This window comes from Simochromis diagramma, unplaced genomic scaffold (assembly GCF_900408965.1).
Source record: "Simochromis diagramma unplaced genomic scaffold, fSimDia1.1 OVJJ01000802.1, whole genome shotgun sequence".
NCBI classification, from domain to species: domain Eukaryota; kingdom Metazoa; phylum Chordata; class Actinopteri; order Cichliformes; family Cichlidae; genus Simochromis; species Simochromis diagramma.
Window position 1 is genome coordinate 8,226,272 of NW_024387492.1, and position 14,665 is coordinate 8,240,936.

The window sequence follows — 14,665 nt, forward strand, 5'->3', positions numbered from 1 at the left end:
CTCACTATGTATTAACAGACCTCTCTGCATTGAATCATATCTGTTATTAACCTCTGTCTCTCTTCCACAGCATGTCTTTTATCCTGTCTTCCTTCTCTCACCCCAACCGGTCGCAGCAGATGGCCGCCCCTCCCTGAGCCTGGTTCTGCTGGAGGTTTCTTCCTGTTAAAAGGGAGTTTTTCCTTCCCACTGTCGCCAAAGTGCTTGCTCATAGGGGGTCATATGATTGTTGGGTTTTTCTCTGTATCTATGAAGCGCCTTGAGGCGACTTTTGTTGTGATATGGCGCTATATAAATAAAATTGAATTGAATTGAATTTCAGAGCTCCTGGGAACTGAATAGCCCTCAATGACAACAGATGAATGCTTCTCTACATGATCGATATGAGGGCATAATGTTTTTCAACATATATTCTTTTTTTTCCATGCACATTCCCATGCACTAGAGTGACCTAATATCTCTCCTTTCTCTCTCCTTATGTTATAGTGGATGCTCCTGTGAGAGTCACTCTCCCTGCCCCACTTATAACTAAGAATTCTGTGTTTAATAAAAGCGAGTGCCTTGGAAGTCTACTGTATCTCCTTTTGGGATCCAAGTTCTGCACTCAGCTGCACAGCCTTGACAGTCTGCCTGCAATGGAGATGACAGTGAAGGTACCAGCTTTTCAGGACCACAAAACCAGCTTAACACCTTATCTCCAACCTGGCTTTTTGGTTAAAAGAGTGGGTAGCTGGAACAGGACCTATGCTAACACCCAGTGGCCAAGGTGTTCGATTGGTCCATTCTGGCTGGAATAATGATATACAGTACATGACACAGAGAGGATTCCTGATAGTGAGACACTGACGAGAATACTCATCTCAAAGTTCCATAATGCAACTTCAAACAGTTGTTGACATCACTACAGCGATCTTTTATACAGTCTATGATCTGTTGAAAAAATATTTGACAATTTTGAGCACATCGTATATAAGGCCTTACCTGCACAGTGAACACTAGCATCATGTTCATGCCCACAGGTTGTGCTTCTAAACCCTTTGACCGAGCATTGCTGAAGAGAAGTCACGTTCTCAAAACACAAATTGCTAGCCCCCGCCACTGACCCAGTGCCTTGGCCAAAGAAAGCACCGCCATGAGCTTTCATGGCACGTCCACAATCCAGCAACTCACACACCACTCCAGCTTTACTTAGAGTCCAGTCTGCGTCACATACTGTGTGCCACTGGTCATCATGACGGACCTCCACTCTTCCAGAGCACGCATCAGTGCTGTTAACCAACCGGACTGCAAAAGTTCCTGTGAAGGCAAATAAACTTAAAATGTAGCCAAATTCTGAACAGGTGTGAAAAAATAAGAATAATAAAAAAAATGATGTAATTTGGTATGGACACTATTGAAATTCAGAAGACAATATCTTTAAAAATAAGAAACTAAGAAAAAAATTAAACAGCTAATGTTATATTTGGCATTTTATGGAGAAATCTAAGTTAGGATCCTTTATGAAATGTAAGTTAAAACAGAATTTAATGATAAACTTATATTTTAAAGAAGCTATAAAGAAACTAGAAAACTGTCAGTGTTTAAATCGATAAAATGCACTAAGAAAAATATTAATTTAGAGACAATAGTCTGTAAACGTGACAGGTGAACATGGAAACACAAAGGACAAATGCTGACAACACTGATACCGAAAAGGGAACTACAGGGAGTGCAGAATTATTAGGCAAATGAGTATTTTGTCCACATCATCCTCTTCATGCATGTTGTCTTACTCCAAGCTGTAAAGGCTCGAAAGCCTACTACCAATTAAGCATATTAGGTGATGTGCATCTCTGTAATGAGAAGGGGTGTGGTCTAATGACATCAACACCCTATATCAGGTGTGCATAATTATTAGGCAACGTCCTTTCCTTTGGCAAAATGGGTCAAAAGAAGGACTTGACAGGCTCAGAAAAGTCAAAAATAGTGAGATATCTTGCAGAGGGATGCAGCAGTCTCAAAATTGCAAAGCTTCTGAAGCGTGATCATCGAACAATCAAGCGTTTCATTCAAAATAGTCAACAGGGTCGCAAGAAGCGTGTGGAAAAACCAAGGCGCAAAATAACTGCCCATGAACTGAGAAAAGTCAAGTGTGCAGCTGCCAAGATGCCACTTGCCAACAGTTTGGCCATATTTCAGAGCTGCAACATCACTGGAGTGCCCACAAGCACAAGGTGTGCAATACTCAGAGACATGGCCAAGGTAAGAAAGGCTGAAAGACGACCACCACTGAACAAGACACACAAGCTGAAACGTCAAGACTGGGCCAAGAAATATCTCGAGACTGGTTTTTCTAAGGTTTTATGGACTGATGAAATGAGAGTGAGTCTTGATGGGCCAGATGGATGGGCCCGTGGCTGGATTGGTAAAGGGCAGAGAGCTCCAGTCCGACTCAGATGCCAGCAAGGTGGAGGTGGAGTACTGGTTTGGGCTGGTATCATCAAAGATGAGTTTGTGGGGCCTTTTCGGGTTGAGGATGGAGTCAAGCTCAACTCCCAGTCCTACTGCCAGTTTCTGGAAGACACCTTCTTCAAGCAGTGGTACAGGAAGAAGTCTGCATCCTTCAAGAAAAACATGATTTTCATGCAGGACAATGCTCCATCACACGCGTCCAAGTACTCCACAGCGTGGCTGGCAAGAAAGGGTATGAAAGAAGAAAAACTAATGACATGGCCACCTTGTTCACCTGATCTGAACCCCATTGAGAACCTGTGGTCCATCATCAAATGTGAGATTTACAAGGAGGGAAAACAGTACACCTCTCTGAACAGTGTCTGGGAGGCTGTGGTTGCTGTTGCTGCTGGTTAGGGACAAATGCAATAGCATAGCAGGATGCTATACACGGGCCAAACTTCAGTCAGGAGAACAACTGAGATTATTCAGTACAATACGAGGTTAGTTATTAATACACTGCAAAAACATGGGAATAGAACAGCTGCGAGAGAATTCAACATTAATGAATCAATGTTACGGAAGTAGAGGAAGCGCAGTTTTTGGCTTTCCCCATATTTCAAAAGTGCTTCATCTCTTTGCTATGACTGTCGCCCAGCATAATTTGCAGATGATAATGGTTGTAGCCGCTGTGATGCTTTCAACCAAAACAGGCACAGCTTGATGACGTCATCAACATGCGCTCTCGCGATAGAGCGGTATAGTCAAAATCTCTATCGTTGGCCAAATTTATATTGTTTCTATCATATATCGTTTATATCGCCCACCCCTTGTTGTCAGCATATTTCACCAGTTGACAGTTGGGCTGTGTGAATCAGCAGTCATCGGTGTAGAGGATGAAGAGCAGGGGGGAGAGCACACAGCCAGTGGAGGTGGAACGGGGACCAGAAAGAGAGTTGTTGACCCGAATTATCTGAGTCGTGTTGGTCAAAAAGACCAATATCCACAGGATTAGCTGATCATCTAAGTGAAATCGGGAGGAAAGTTTAGTGACCAGGATATGAAGCTGCAGAGTGTTGAACACTGATGAGAAATCAGCAAACAGAAGTTTGGCAGAGGAGTCAGGGAGTTCCAGATGTTTGTGGATGGAGTCCAAGATGAAGATTTTTGCATCATCGACACCTCTGTGTGCACAGTAAGCAAATTGGAGTGGGTCCATCAGGGGGTCAGTTGCTATTACAATGTGATGTTTTATGATCTTCTTCATGGCCTTCATCACCAGGGAGGTGAGGGCTAGGGATGGGTTTCGTTTAGGTTTTATCCGATACCAGTACCAAACCGGTACTTTTGAAACAGTGCCGGTGCTTAAACGGTGCTTAAAGAATGGAGAACACAAAATTGGTCCAAAAACCTCTCATGTTCAGCTGGGTTTTTTTTGTAAAAAGATAACAATTTTAGCCTTTTCTGCAGCTATGGGGCATATATGGTATCACTCTTGGCTGGAAGCAGTGCTTAATCAATGGAAAAAAACACAAACTTTGTCCAAAAACCTCTCATGTTTAACTGTTTTCCACTTTTTCTTTGGTCATTTTAGCCTTTTTGGCCAGGGTGAAGGAAGTATCTGCCATGAAACAAGAAGACAGCCACATGTAACTATGACAGTGTTTGCTAGTTCACGTTACATGCATTAATGTAATAAAGTGGTTAGCCTACTCAACGTAAATTACACACAAACAACATTAAGCTACTCACTCAGAGAAGAACGGCTGCAGCTGCTGCCATCATCATCCGTCATAATTTCTACTACACTGGCAGGGCTAGGGGCCAGGACTCTCCTCTTCGGGTTTTTGGGGGATGTTGCTAACTCCAGGTCCAATAACGGGCACTACACCCGCAGTAGATGTGCACGATGTGAGGTCTCGCAACAAGCTATCAAATACGGCGCATTTCTCGGCTTTTAAAAAAACGCTATACGTCGGCAGGTGTTTCATCAGATTCGAGGTGTTACCTCCTTTGCACAGTATCACAGTATCAGCTTAAAGTACTTGTTGCAGGCTGCTGAGTTTGCATCTTTTGCTGTGAAGTACAGCCAGACTTTGACCGCTTCGCCTTGGGCATTTTAAACCTGTAGCTCTGCTCTAAAAGAACATACGTACCTGGGCCCGCCTACTATCCTCGGAAACGTAAAATGATTGGCTAGAATCTAAAGTGTATCACATCTCAGGGGAGAAAAAAAAGCACCAAAATGTGCGCTGCTTTTCGGTCTGGTTACTACCGTTTATGTCAGAACTGGTACCCATCCCTAGTGAGGGCCACAGGACTTTTAGAGACTACAGGCAGTACAGAATTATTAGGCAAATGAGTATTTTGTCCACATCATCCTCTTCGTGCATGTTGTCTTACTCCAAGCTGTATAGGCTCGAAAGCCTACTACCAATTAAGCATATTAGGTGATGTGCATCTCTGTAATGGCAAGATGCCACTTGCCACCAGTTTGGCCATATTTCAGAGCTGCAACATCACTGGAGTGCCCACAAGCACAAGGTGTGCAATACTCAGAGACATGGCCAAGGTAAGAAAGGCTGAAAGACGACCACCACTGAACAAGACACACAAGCTGAAACGTCAAGACTGGGCCAAGAAATATCTCAAGACTGGTTTTTCTAAGGTTTTATGGACTGATTAAATGAGAGTGAGTCTTGATGGGCCAGATGGATGGGCCCGTGGCTGGATTGGTAAAGGGCAGAGAGCTCCAGTCTGACTCAGACGCCAGCAAGGTGGAGGTAGAGTACTGGTTTGGGCTGGTATCATCAAAGATGAGCTTGTGGGGCCTTTTCGGGTTGAGGATGGAGTCAAGCTCAACTCCCAGTCCTACTGCCAGTTTCTGGAAGACACCTTCTTCAAGCAGTGGTACAGGAAGAAGTCTGCATCCTTCAAGAAAAACATGATTTTCATGCAGGACAATGCTCCATCACACGCGTCCAAGTACTCCACAGCGTGGCTGGCAAGAAAGGGTATAAAAGAAGAAAAACTAATGACATGGCCTCCTTGTTCACCTGATCTGAACCCCATTGAGAACCTGTGGTCCATCATCAAATGTGAGATTTACAAGGAGGGAAAACAGTACACCTCTCTGAACAGTGTCTGGGAGGCTGTGGTTGCTGCTGCACGCAATGTTGATGGTGAACAGATCAAAACACTGACAGAATCCATGGATGGCAGGCTTTTGAGTGTCCTTGCAAAGAAAGGTGGCTATATTGGTCGCTGATTTGTTTTTGTTTTGTTTTTGAATGTCAGAAATGTATATTTGTGAATGTGGAGATGTTATATTGTTTTCACTGGTAAAAATAAATAATTGAAATGGGTATATATTTGTTTTTTGTTAAGTTGCCTAATAATTATGCACAGTAATAGTCACCTGCACACACAGATATCCCCCTAAAATAGCTAAAACTAAAAACTACTTCAAAAACATTCAGCTTTGATATTAATGAGTTTTTTGGGTTCATTGAGAACATGGTTGTTGTTCAATAATAAAATTATTCCTCAAAAATACAACTTGCCTAATAATTCTGCACTCCCTGTAAAGATCGTATAACAATTTTCAAAATAAACCAGGGAAAGAGCCAACAGACTGGAGAAAGTGCAACTAATTTAACAAAAAAGATCAAAGACAATACACAGGCACAAGAGAGGCAGGAATACATTGAGAATACAATAAAACTGAAACCATGAAAAGAACTATATGTGAAACCAAAACCTGGGAGTACAAAGAAGCAAACCAGGAAAAGCAGTACTAAGATGCAAAATACTAAATTGTATTTTCTAGGTTCTATTGTGAATCAGACATGGGTTTATGAGGTGTCCAAATCACTACATTCTGTTTTTATTTATATTGGAAAAAACATCAAACTTTTTATGGAACCTTGTTTGCATGTTTTCTTACCTGTGCAGAAAACACCAGCCACTACAGTGTTGTTGCAAGTTCTGTCTTGAAGTGATGTATGTGTACACTGATTCAATGTAGCCTCCTTTCCATTGCATTCTATTTGATCAGTCCAGGTCTGTCCTGTACCAGGGCCAAGTTGAATAAGCTTATGAGGACTCCCACAGTCCAACTGTCTGCACACCACTTGTGCATCATTCATGTCCCAGGATTCAGCACACACAGTCCCCCACTGGCCTTTATCAAAATACTCTACTCTTCCATCACAACGAGTGGATCCACCGGTTAATCTCACATTACCTGGAAATCAGAGTTGTTGTATTATTGTAACAAAAGTGAGGAAAAACCTTATGGGGAAATGTAACTATTGTGGAGAAGATGAAACTTTAGAACATGTTTTTTATTTAACTGTCAGAAATATGATTCAAAACATCAGTAAAGTGGAAGGTAAACAGCATCTTAGAGTTATACTGCAATAGAACTCAAGACATTCATAAAAACCTAACTGTGCAACTTTTACTCGTTCTATTATCTTTAAAGTTTCTTTCACTGGGCTGTTCTTTCAGATTTAGACTTTTGATTTAATGTTTTTGACAAGCCCATTATTTAATTGAGTATTAAATAAAAGGTAAAACTAAAGAATGTACATAGGCTAGTCTTTTCTTAATGAGCAAACATGACCTTTGTTATTCTTAGAAAGCACTAGAGGAGCATATCTATAGTTTTTGTCTCTTACCTGAACATACAAGAGAAACACCTTCACATGACCCTCTGTGTTCTTGAAGTTGACATTGGCTGATAGAGTTCACATTATCAGAGCATCTACTTGTGAACCCTTGCAGTGAGCTGTCACCAAAGTAAAAGATGTCTTTGGAATTTTTTGGCTCTCCACAGTTGAGCTCCTTACATAGGACTGTAGCTTCTTTAAGGCCCCAGTTATTACTACAAAGTTTCCCCCATCGGCCATCATGGAAAACCTCCACTCTGCCAGAACAGCTGTCCGTCCCATTGATCAATCTGACTGTCTCTGCAAAGCAGAATTTGGGTTTTTAGGATTTTCATTAAAACTCAGGTTTGAAACTCAGAATAGAGTCTGTGTTACCTGAGCACACAAGACCAGCATCTTCATTGTGGTTACAGTCATGTACTCCAAAACCTTTGTGAGGGCAGTCAGCGAGTAACATCTCATGACCAGTGCACTCCATCTCATCCAGCCAAATCTGATCTTGACCTCTCCCAAAGTAAGCCTTATATTTGACTGAGAGAGCATTCCCACAGTTCATCTCTCGACATGCGACAGTTGCTTCTTGCATTCCCCATCTGTCATCACAGACTGTTCCCCATTGTGAACTATAGTAGATTTCCACTCTACCAGAGCAGCGATTAGTCCCATTCACCAGCCGAATGGGTTGACCGTCTGTTAATTAAAAAAGAAAAAATTAAGGGTAAGTTTATTCAGAAAGGGCACAGTCTAACAGTGTCACTTTTACAATTAATTACTGATAGTTTTGTGAGCACATGTGTGACTTACTTCCACAGACAACAGTAGCATCATCACAACTTTCATTGACTTTTAGAAGTGAGCACTGTGAGACAGAGGTCTCATTTCCAGAGCAGATGGTTTTAATTGCAGGCAGGGCACGTGCATCTCCAAAATACAAAGTCTCAGTCTGAGTGGATGGATCGCCACAACCAGCTTCTTGGCAAACAACCTGAGCTGCTTGTTTGCCCCAATCACTGCAAACTCGTTTCCACTGAGCTTCGTGGAAAATTTCTACTCTGCCATTGCAACGAGTGGTTCCATTGACAAGCCGCACATGTCCTATAAAATATATAAAACTAAATGGTTAGTCTATGACAAATAACACAAAAAGTATGAAATCTACTCTATGTATTTGCTAATAACCTGAAGACTATAGACAGGGGAGAACATTTATAGCTAATTTTATGCCAAAACTGAATTCAGTTGTGAAAAGTGATATTTTCCAGTTTTTGGTTCCAATTAAGGGGAATATCTCTCTAAGGGGAAGTAAGTCTTTCAATAACTTATTTTGATAATTTTTAGGTTTATTTGGGCAGGACCTGGTTAATTAAGGCCAGCATCAAAACTGGTATTTTTAATTGACATTAAATACACAAAATATTTTTTTGTAATCAACATTAAACTTTTAAAGCAAGAGTTCTATACTCACAGCCGTTTTAATTAAAAAAGAATGGAGGTAATGTTTGAAGAAATCTCACTGAAGTTGACTGGAAAGGTAAAGAAATTCCCATTGCAGTTTACTACATTTTAATATACTGGCTCATATTCTTAAGTTCTTTATTCTTGGGGCGAAACATATGGTTATGTTGTAACACTGGTACTCTGAGTCAGTGGCTGTCCTAGCCTATTTGGCGCCCTGGGTGAAGACTCCCCGTGCCCCCCCACACACACACACACAGGATTGTACATTAACATTGAACTTTTGTCGGAACCATACTGAATTTCACCAGAGAAACATACACGCACACACACATATGAAGAGAGAGAGAGTATGCATAATATGCAAACAGCTACCAAACCGCCATCATAATTCGTCATACAATGAGAACAGGACGAATCAACAACTGACAATGACTAATTAATACTAAAACCTGTAACATAATGTATTGTTTGGAGTTTAGTCTGTTACTGTTACTATTTTTACCATTTCTTCTTGGAGCAACTGTTACCCAGATAATTTCCTTAGGGATTAATAAAGTATTCTGATTCTGATTGCTTCAGGATACAAAACCTGCCATTATCCAATGACACATCTGCTTACCTGTATCTTTTGCTCATTTCTCCTCCTCTTCTTTTCTCTTTTTTCTAAACTGAGGACCTGATGGCTTTGAACCCAGGATTCAAATCATGAATACATAATTGCTTGGATTTACAACATTATGAATGAAATGTGCTCTATTTGGAAGCAGCAGGTCTCCCTCCCCTTTCCACGGGTTGTGTGTGATACTTTAAATCATCAAAATATAAAATATAAATTTTAAATTGTTATTGATCCCTTTACCCCAGTCCTAAAGTGTATATTTATTTTCTTACTCTTCTTATATTTATTGTTTGTTTACTTGCAATGCTGTAAATGGAGCCTCGTCGTCTCGTCTCTCTATATACTATATAGTTTGTTTTTATTTTGTTTTATTTTGCGAGTTGGTTATTAGACGCTGCCAGAAAATCCCCTTCCGCCCCGCCCTCTCCTCCCTGTGCTGCAAGCAGCAGGCGCACCTCGCAAACGGAGGGCGCCCTTACTCTCAGCAAATGGGCGATAGAAAACCGATCGGTGCCTATGCCATCCCCAGTATGCGCTGGCATGACGCCGCGCAGCATGACGCCGCGCAGCATGACGCCGCGCAGCATGAGTACGAGCAATTTTTATTTATTTTTTATTTTTTGCCGATAAACTGTTTACCTGTTTACCAGAGGTTTGTTTGTAGAGTTGTCATGGCGATGACTACATCAGGGATTTTGGGGGGTATACTGTAGGGCTGGGTATCGATTTCTATTTCTATAACCGATTCAGTTTGATTCAATTTTGACTCTGACAGTCAGAAATATTATAATTCTGATTATCTGATTACATATCCATATTTTATATCTATGTATAAAAGCAAAGTTGACAGTTGTGAGATTTCATTTCATCAGAGCACACAGCAGCTGCCTTTGTATCACAGTAACTGAGCATAAAAGAGGCCTGTTTTTTAAAGTAGATTACCCCCTTAATCGCAGCACAGCAGCTGTGCAGTGAAACAAAAGTGAGTTAATGATTTTCTGCTTAGAAATGTTTGAGTTCACAAAAAAGAGAGTTTACAATGCATTTAATGCATTAATGTATGTCTTCTGGGCATCAAGTGCACTTCACTGTCAGTTGAACTGTGAATTCTGGGATGTAAACAATGTGTTCGTTTGTTTTGCTCTCCTTTTTTGTATTTGTTTCTGGACAGGTCGCTACTGTTGTCTATACTGAATGAGTTAACTGATGGAATCAGTGAATGCATTTTGATATTTACTGCTGTCTCAGACCTTGAAAGACAGTTTTATTAGGCTGAGCTAGTGGAATAGTTAAACTTAAACGTTTTCATTCAAAACTATAAAATTAAAATATGCTTCTCTGAGTATAGCCGGAGGGTAAAAAAACTACAAAATATATTTTCTGTGTCCTTTCTCATTCCCCATGACCGAGCCACATAAACATGTTGCATTCATTAAGATGATATTATACTAGACTGGCAAAGTTCTTAAAATGTGTGTATAAACAAAAAATAAATAAATAAATAAATACATATCTTACCCCTTCTTTGACAAAATGTGCATGGGGTACATGTAACGTACAAAAAAAAAATATGTCAAACATTATTTAGGCTTGCCTGAACAGACCACTCCTGCATCTTCACTGTGGCCACAGTTATTTTGCCCAATTGGTCTGTGCTGACACTGAAGGATGGAAGACTCATGCCCAACACACTGTACATCATCCAACCAGATCTCATCCTTTCCTTGTCCAAAGAAAGCACCGTTTTTGGCCTCCATAGCTGCCCCACAGTTTAGCTCTTGACACACCACCTCAGCATTGGCAATGCTCCACTCATCATCACAGACAGTTCCCCAGCTGCCTTGGTAGAAGACCTCCACTCTGCCAGAGCAACGCGAAGGTCCGACCAGCCTAATGTTTTCACATTCTGGATATAAGAAAAACAAAACCACAAAGGATGTTCAATGTTTTACTTAGACCATAACAACATAAAGGCAGTTTTTTAATGGAGAAATCCAATTATCTTAATATTCATGGGTTATTTACTGACCTGTAAACTGCAGCAAACTCAACAGGCCTGCAGCAGAAATATATAGCAAAGTAGTCTGATTAAACCTGACAGTAAGGAGATGTGAACTTAGATACAAAACAAAACTCTGTGTTAACAGTCTACACTGTAGTCAGACCTATGATTTGTTAAATATATTATAAATATGGAAGACAAAAGGATCCTGGATAGTTTTAAACTGATCCAGTAAATAAACTCCCACTTCTCACTCATGATACTAACACACAACCAAACCATGTTTCCACTCAAGAAAAAATATGTCCACATGAGGTCAAACTGAGAAAAAACTCCAGTAACTCACCAAGAGACAAGTGAAAAATAAATTGTTGTTTTTCATCCAAAATGAGGATCATATTGTGTCTTCAGTGTTGGTCAAATGCTGTAAAACATAACAGTGAATTTGAAAAATGGCTTTACATCTCTCCGAACCCCCTGTCTTTAGAAAAGCTTTGTTTAGTCTTTTTGTTTTAACCAAAAGTCCTCTTTAAATCCACAACGACTAGATATCTTTTAAAAATGAAATCAGTATTTGTAATAAATTGCTCACCCTAAGCATAAAACCCCAATGAACAAATTCCTTGTTATAAATCAAAATCTAGCTGGACTTGGATTATAAACTGGAGAGATATTGACATTTTGATCAATCATTAAAGACAAGTCGATGAGTGGATTTTGTTTTTCACTAAAGTCTACATATACTATTTTTTTTTAAACAGTTATCATATTCATCATAAAGAGAAGCAACATTTTACATGATGTTGCAAAAGATAATGAAAGACAATAAGAACAAGAATGATAGTGCAGATCTCCACCAAGGTGGCTCGTTCTCTGGCAGTTTTTACTTTGAAAGGAGTAGTATTTGTATAGCATATCTTATGTACAGTATATAAAATTTAAAAAAAACTCTTGCCTTTGTTCTTTTTAAATATGAGTAGTATTTTATGGAGCATAAACAATGCAAGGTGCAAGTTTTCGTTATTTGCCCTGTTTGAAACTCATTTTAATATACTTACCATAATTTTGAAAATAAACAGGTGTCATTTTTTATGTGAATATACTACATATGTAGCATTCATTTCATTGTTTATAAAATTTGTTTAAATGTTTATTTTTGTAAATGTTGCCAATAAAAACAACAAAATAATTTTTAATGAAATTTTTAACATTTTCTGACCTTGAAGAAGAGGTCAGAAAGAAGTAATGCAATGTTTTAAATCCTTATATATCATTCCCTATATGCCTATATGTTGTCAGTACAAGCAATGGCATTAGGTAATTCGTTTTGAAGATCTCTATATACATTACTATAACTTGACCTTCAGAACAATCACTTGACCTTGAAGGAGAGATCAAAGGTCAAATGTGACCTCTTACTTCTGGTATTGGTACTTTTTCGTACTTTCTATATGCTAACAATACACAGTTAAGTTTTTGTCAATAGCCATTCATTAGGTTAACCTTGAAGATCGTACTGAATGTAAGGTAAATTTATATTGATTGTTAAGAGACCCCACTTTACACCCCTACAAAATTTTGGCATAATTTATTCAAAACTTTGCAAGCTGTCATATTTATAGATAGAATGAGACATACATAAACATGCACACATGCAACAGCTACCAAGAACATTGGCAGAGGTAATTATTTACTCACAACAACATAGATAATTGGGAAATCAAGGTCAAAGGGATGTTTTTGTGGTTGCTTGTTGTGAAATATCAGTCAGTAAACTTAGCGACGGATCTACTTCTGTGCTAAACCTACTTGTAGTTATCAATCACATCAGCTTTAATTTCATTTTAAGGCCATTACTAATGCAGACTGCAGCCCCAAAACCTTCAGATGGCATCTGAGACTGAAGGGCTTCAAAAACAAAAAATGTCTTCAAAGGTATAATTTCCACGAAAGCCACAGAACTGACCATTTGGACTTCACAAGAGAGCACCAAACATGGGACAGCCCACACACCCACACCAGTAGCTACTCTTTGTTTCTCACCTTCCTCTGGAATACAAACTTGAAGTAATCAGGACCCTGGAACACCAGACATAAAATATTCCCTCTAGGCCAGAAGAGTTAGAAAGAAACTCAGAAGAATTTTCTCCAACTATGGCATCCTAGTGCAGCGGTCCCCAACCTTTTTTGCGCCACGGACCGGTTTATGCCCGACAATATTTTCACGGACCGGCCTTTAAAGTGTCGCGGATAAATACAACAAAATAAAACTAGTACCGGTACCGAAAAAAAGAAGATTTATTCATAATACACGTGAAAAGACCCAGGAAAACCGAGTTAACGATAAAAACGATAAAAACGATAACAAAATAACGCTGAAAACCGATAAAAACCCTGAAAACCATACATTTCACACCGGAGCCTCAACTCTCGCGGCCCGGTACCAAACGACTCACAGACCGGTACCGGTCTGAGGCCCGGGGGTTGGGGACCGCTGTCCTAGTGTACTTCAGATTGAGCCACACCCTCAGACAAAAACTGGTTCATCCCAAGGACAAAACTCAGAAACAGTACAATATAGTGTATCCTGTGCAGTGCAGCGAAGAGTGCTCAGATCTCTATATTGGAGAAACTCAACATCCCCACATGGCACAACATAGAAGAGCCACCTCAACAGGACAAGAAAGAGGAGTGAAAGATGCCATCAAGGTACACTATGAACGACCATCCTTGAACAGAGAGGGTGGCTTACGCACCAATTGTCAACCACCTACAACACAGATCCCTTCCCTGGTGGCGAGACAGATGAGTTACATGTAGTGAGACACATGATTAATAATGGACAACTTAAAGGACAACTTCCACTAGGGATTAAATACCTGGGACTCTCCAGCATGTGGTTTTAGAACTGAAGAAGCTTCTTGGATGAGAGGTGAAACACCTTCAAGAAACATCCATTTTCACACTTTAGAGATCCAAAGTGTGGAATGGACATATTGGAACGCCATCTCTATTACACGCTTTGCTATGATATCAGGTTGATCTATAACAGGCATAACTAAAGTTAATCTGCTGGTTAGTTGCACAGAGAGCACCATAAAGCACGAAAACTTAGCATAGCTAGCATGCAGAAACTTTAAGCATGATGTGTAAGTTGTAGTTAATATAGCATTGAAATTTCAGACACCATTCATTATTATGTTAAATGTTAAAATCTCTGCTTTCCTCCAGAATGTGGCAGTTACCAGGCAGGCTGCAACCCAGCACAGGTCACAATTCTGATGCAGAGCTAACACTAAGCAACAGTTATAGATTCACACTTACATTAGCATCTATTTTAATTCAATTGACCAACGTCGCTAACAGCATGTCTTTGGACTGTGGAAGAAAGACAGAGTTCCTAGAGGGAACCCACAAAGGCATGGCTGCCTGGCTCAGCTAGAGGTTTCTTCCTGTTAAAAGAGAGTTTTTTCTTTCCATTGT

At 40.0% G+C, this 14,665-nt stretch overlaps 1 protein-coding gene across 3 annotated transcripts in view; it reads right to left on the minus strand.

Moving 5' to 3' along the window:
* The window catches only part of LOC120725521 (deleted in malignant brain tumors 1 protein-like), an 84,555-nt gene extending 72,729 nt beyond the window's left edge, over nucleotides 1-11,826 (minus strand). For 2 of the 3 annotated variants that reach the window (XM_040018512.1, XM_040018510.1), the window contains exons 1-9: nucleotides 11,775-11,826; nucleotides 11,529-11,606; nucleotides 11,210-11,236; nucleotides 10,775-11,086; nucleotides 7,908-8,198; nucleotides 7,479-7,793; nucleotides 7,113-7,403; nucleotides 6,377-6,676; nucleotides 982-1,296 (exon numbers count right to left, since the gene is read on the minus strand). In XM_040018512.1, coding sequence (XP_039874446.1) covers nucleotides 982-1,296; nucleotides 6,377-6,676; nucleotides 7,113-7,403; nucleotides 7,479-7,793; nucleotides 7,908-8,198; nucleotides 10,775-11,086; nucleotides 11,210-11,236; nucleotides 11,529-11,580 — 1,903 coding nt within the window. In that variant the 5' untranslated portion in view covers nucleotides 11,581-11,606; nucleotides 11,775-11,826. Of the gene's footprint in view, nucleotides 1-981; nucleotides 1,297-6,376; nucleotides 6,677-7,112; nucleotides 7,404-7,478; nucleotides 7,794-7,907; nucleotides 8,199-10,774; nucleotides 11,087-11,209; nucleotides 11,237-11,528; nucleotides 11,731-11,774 lie in introns of those variants that run through there. The other variant, XM_040018511.1, reaches the window with a different exon arrangement.
* Between the last annotated feature and the right edge of the window lie 2,839 nt (nucleotides 11,827-14,665).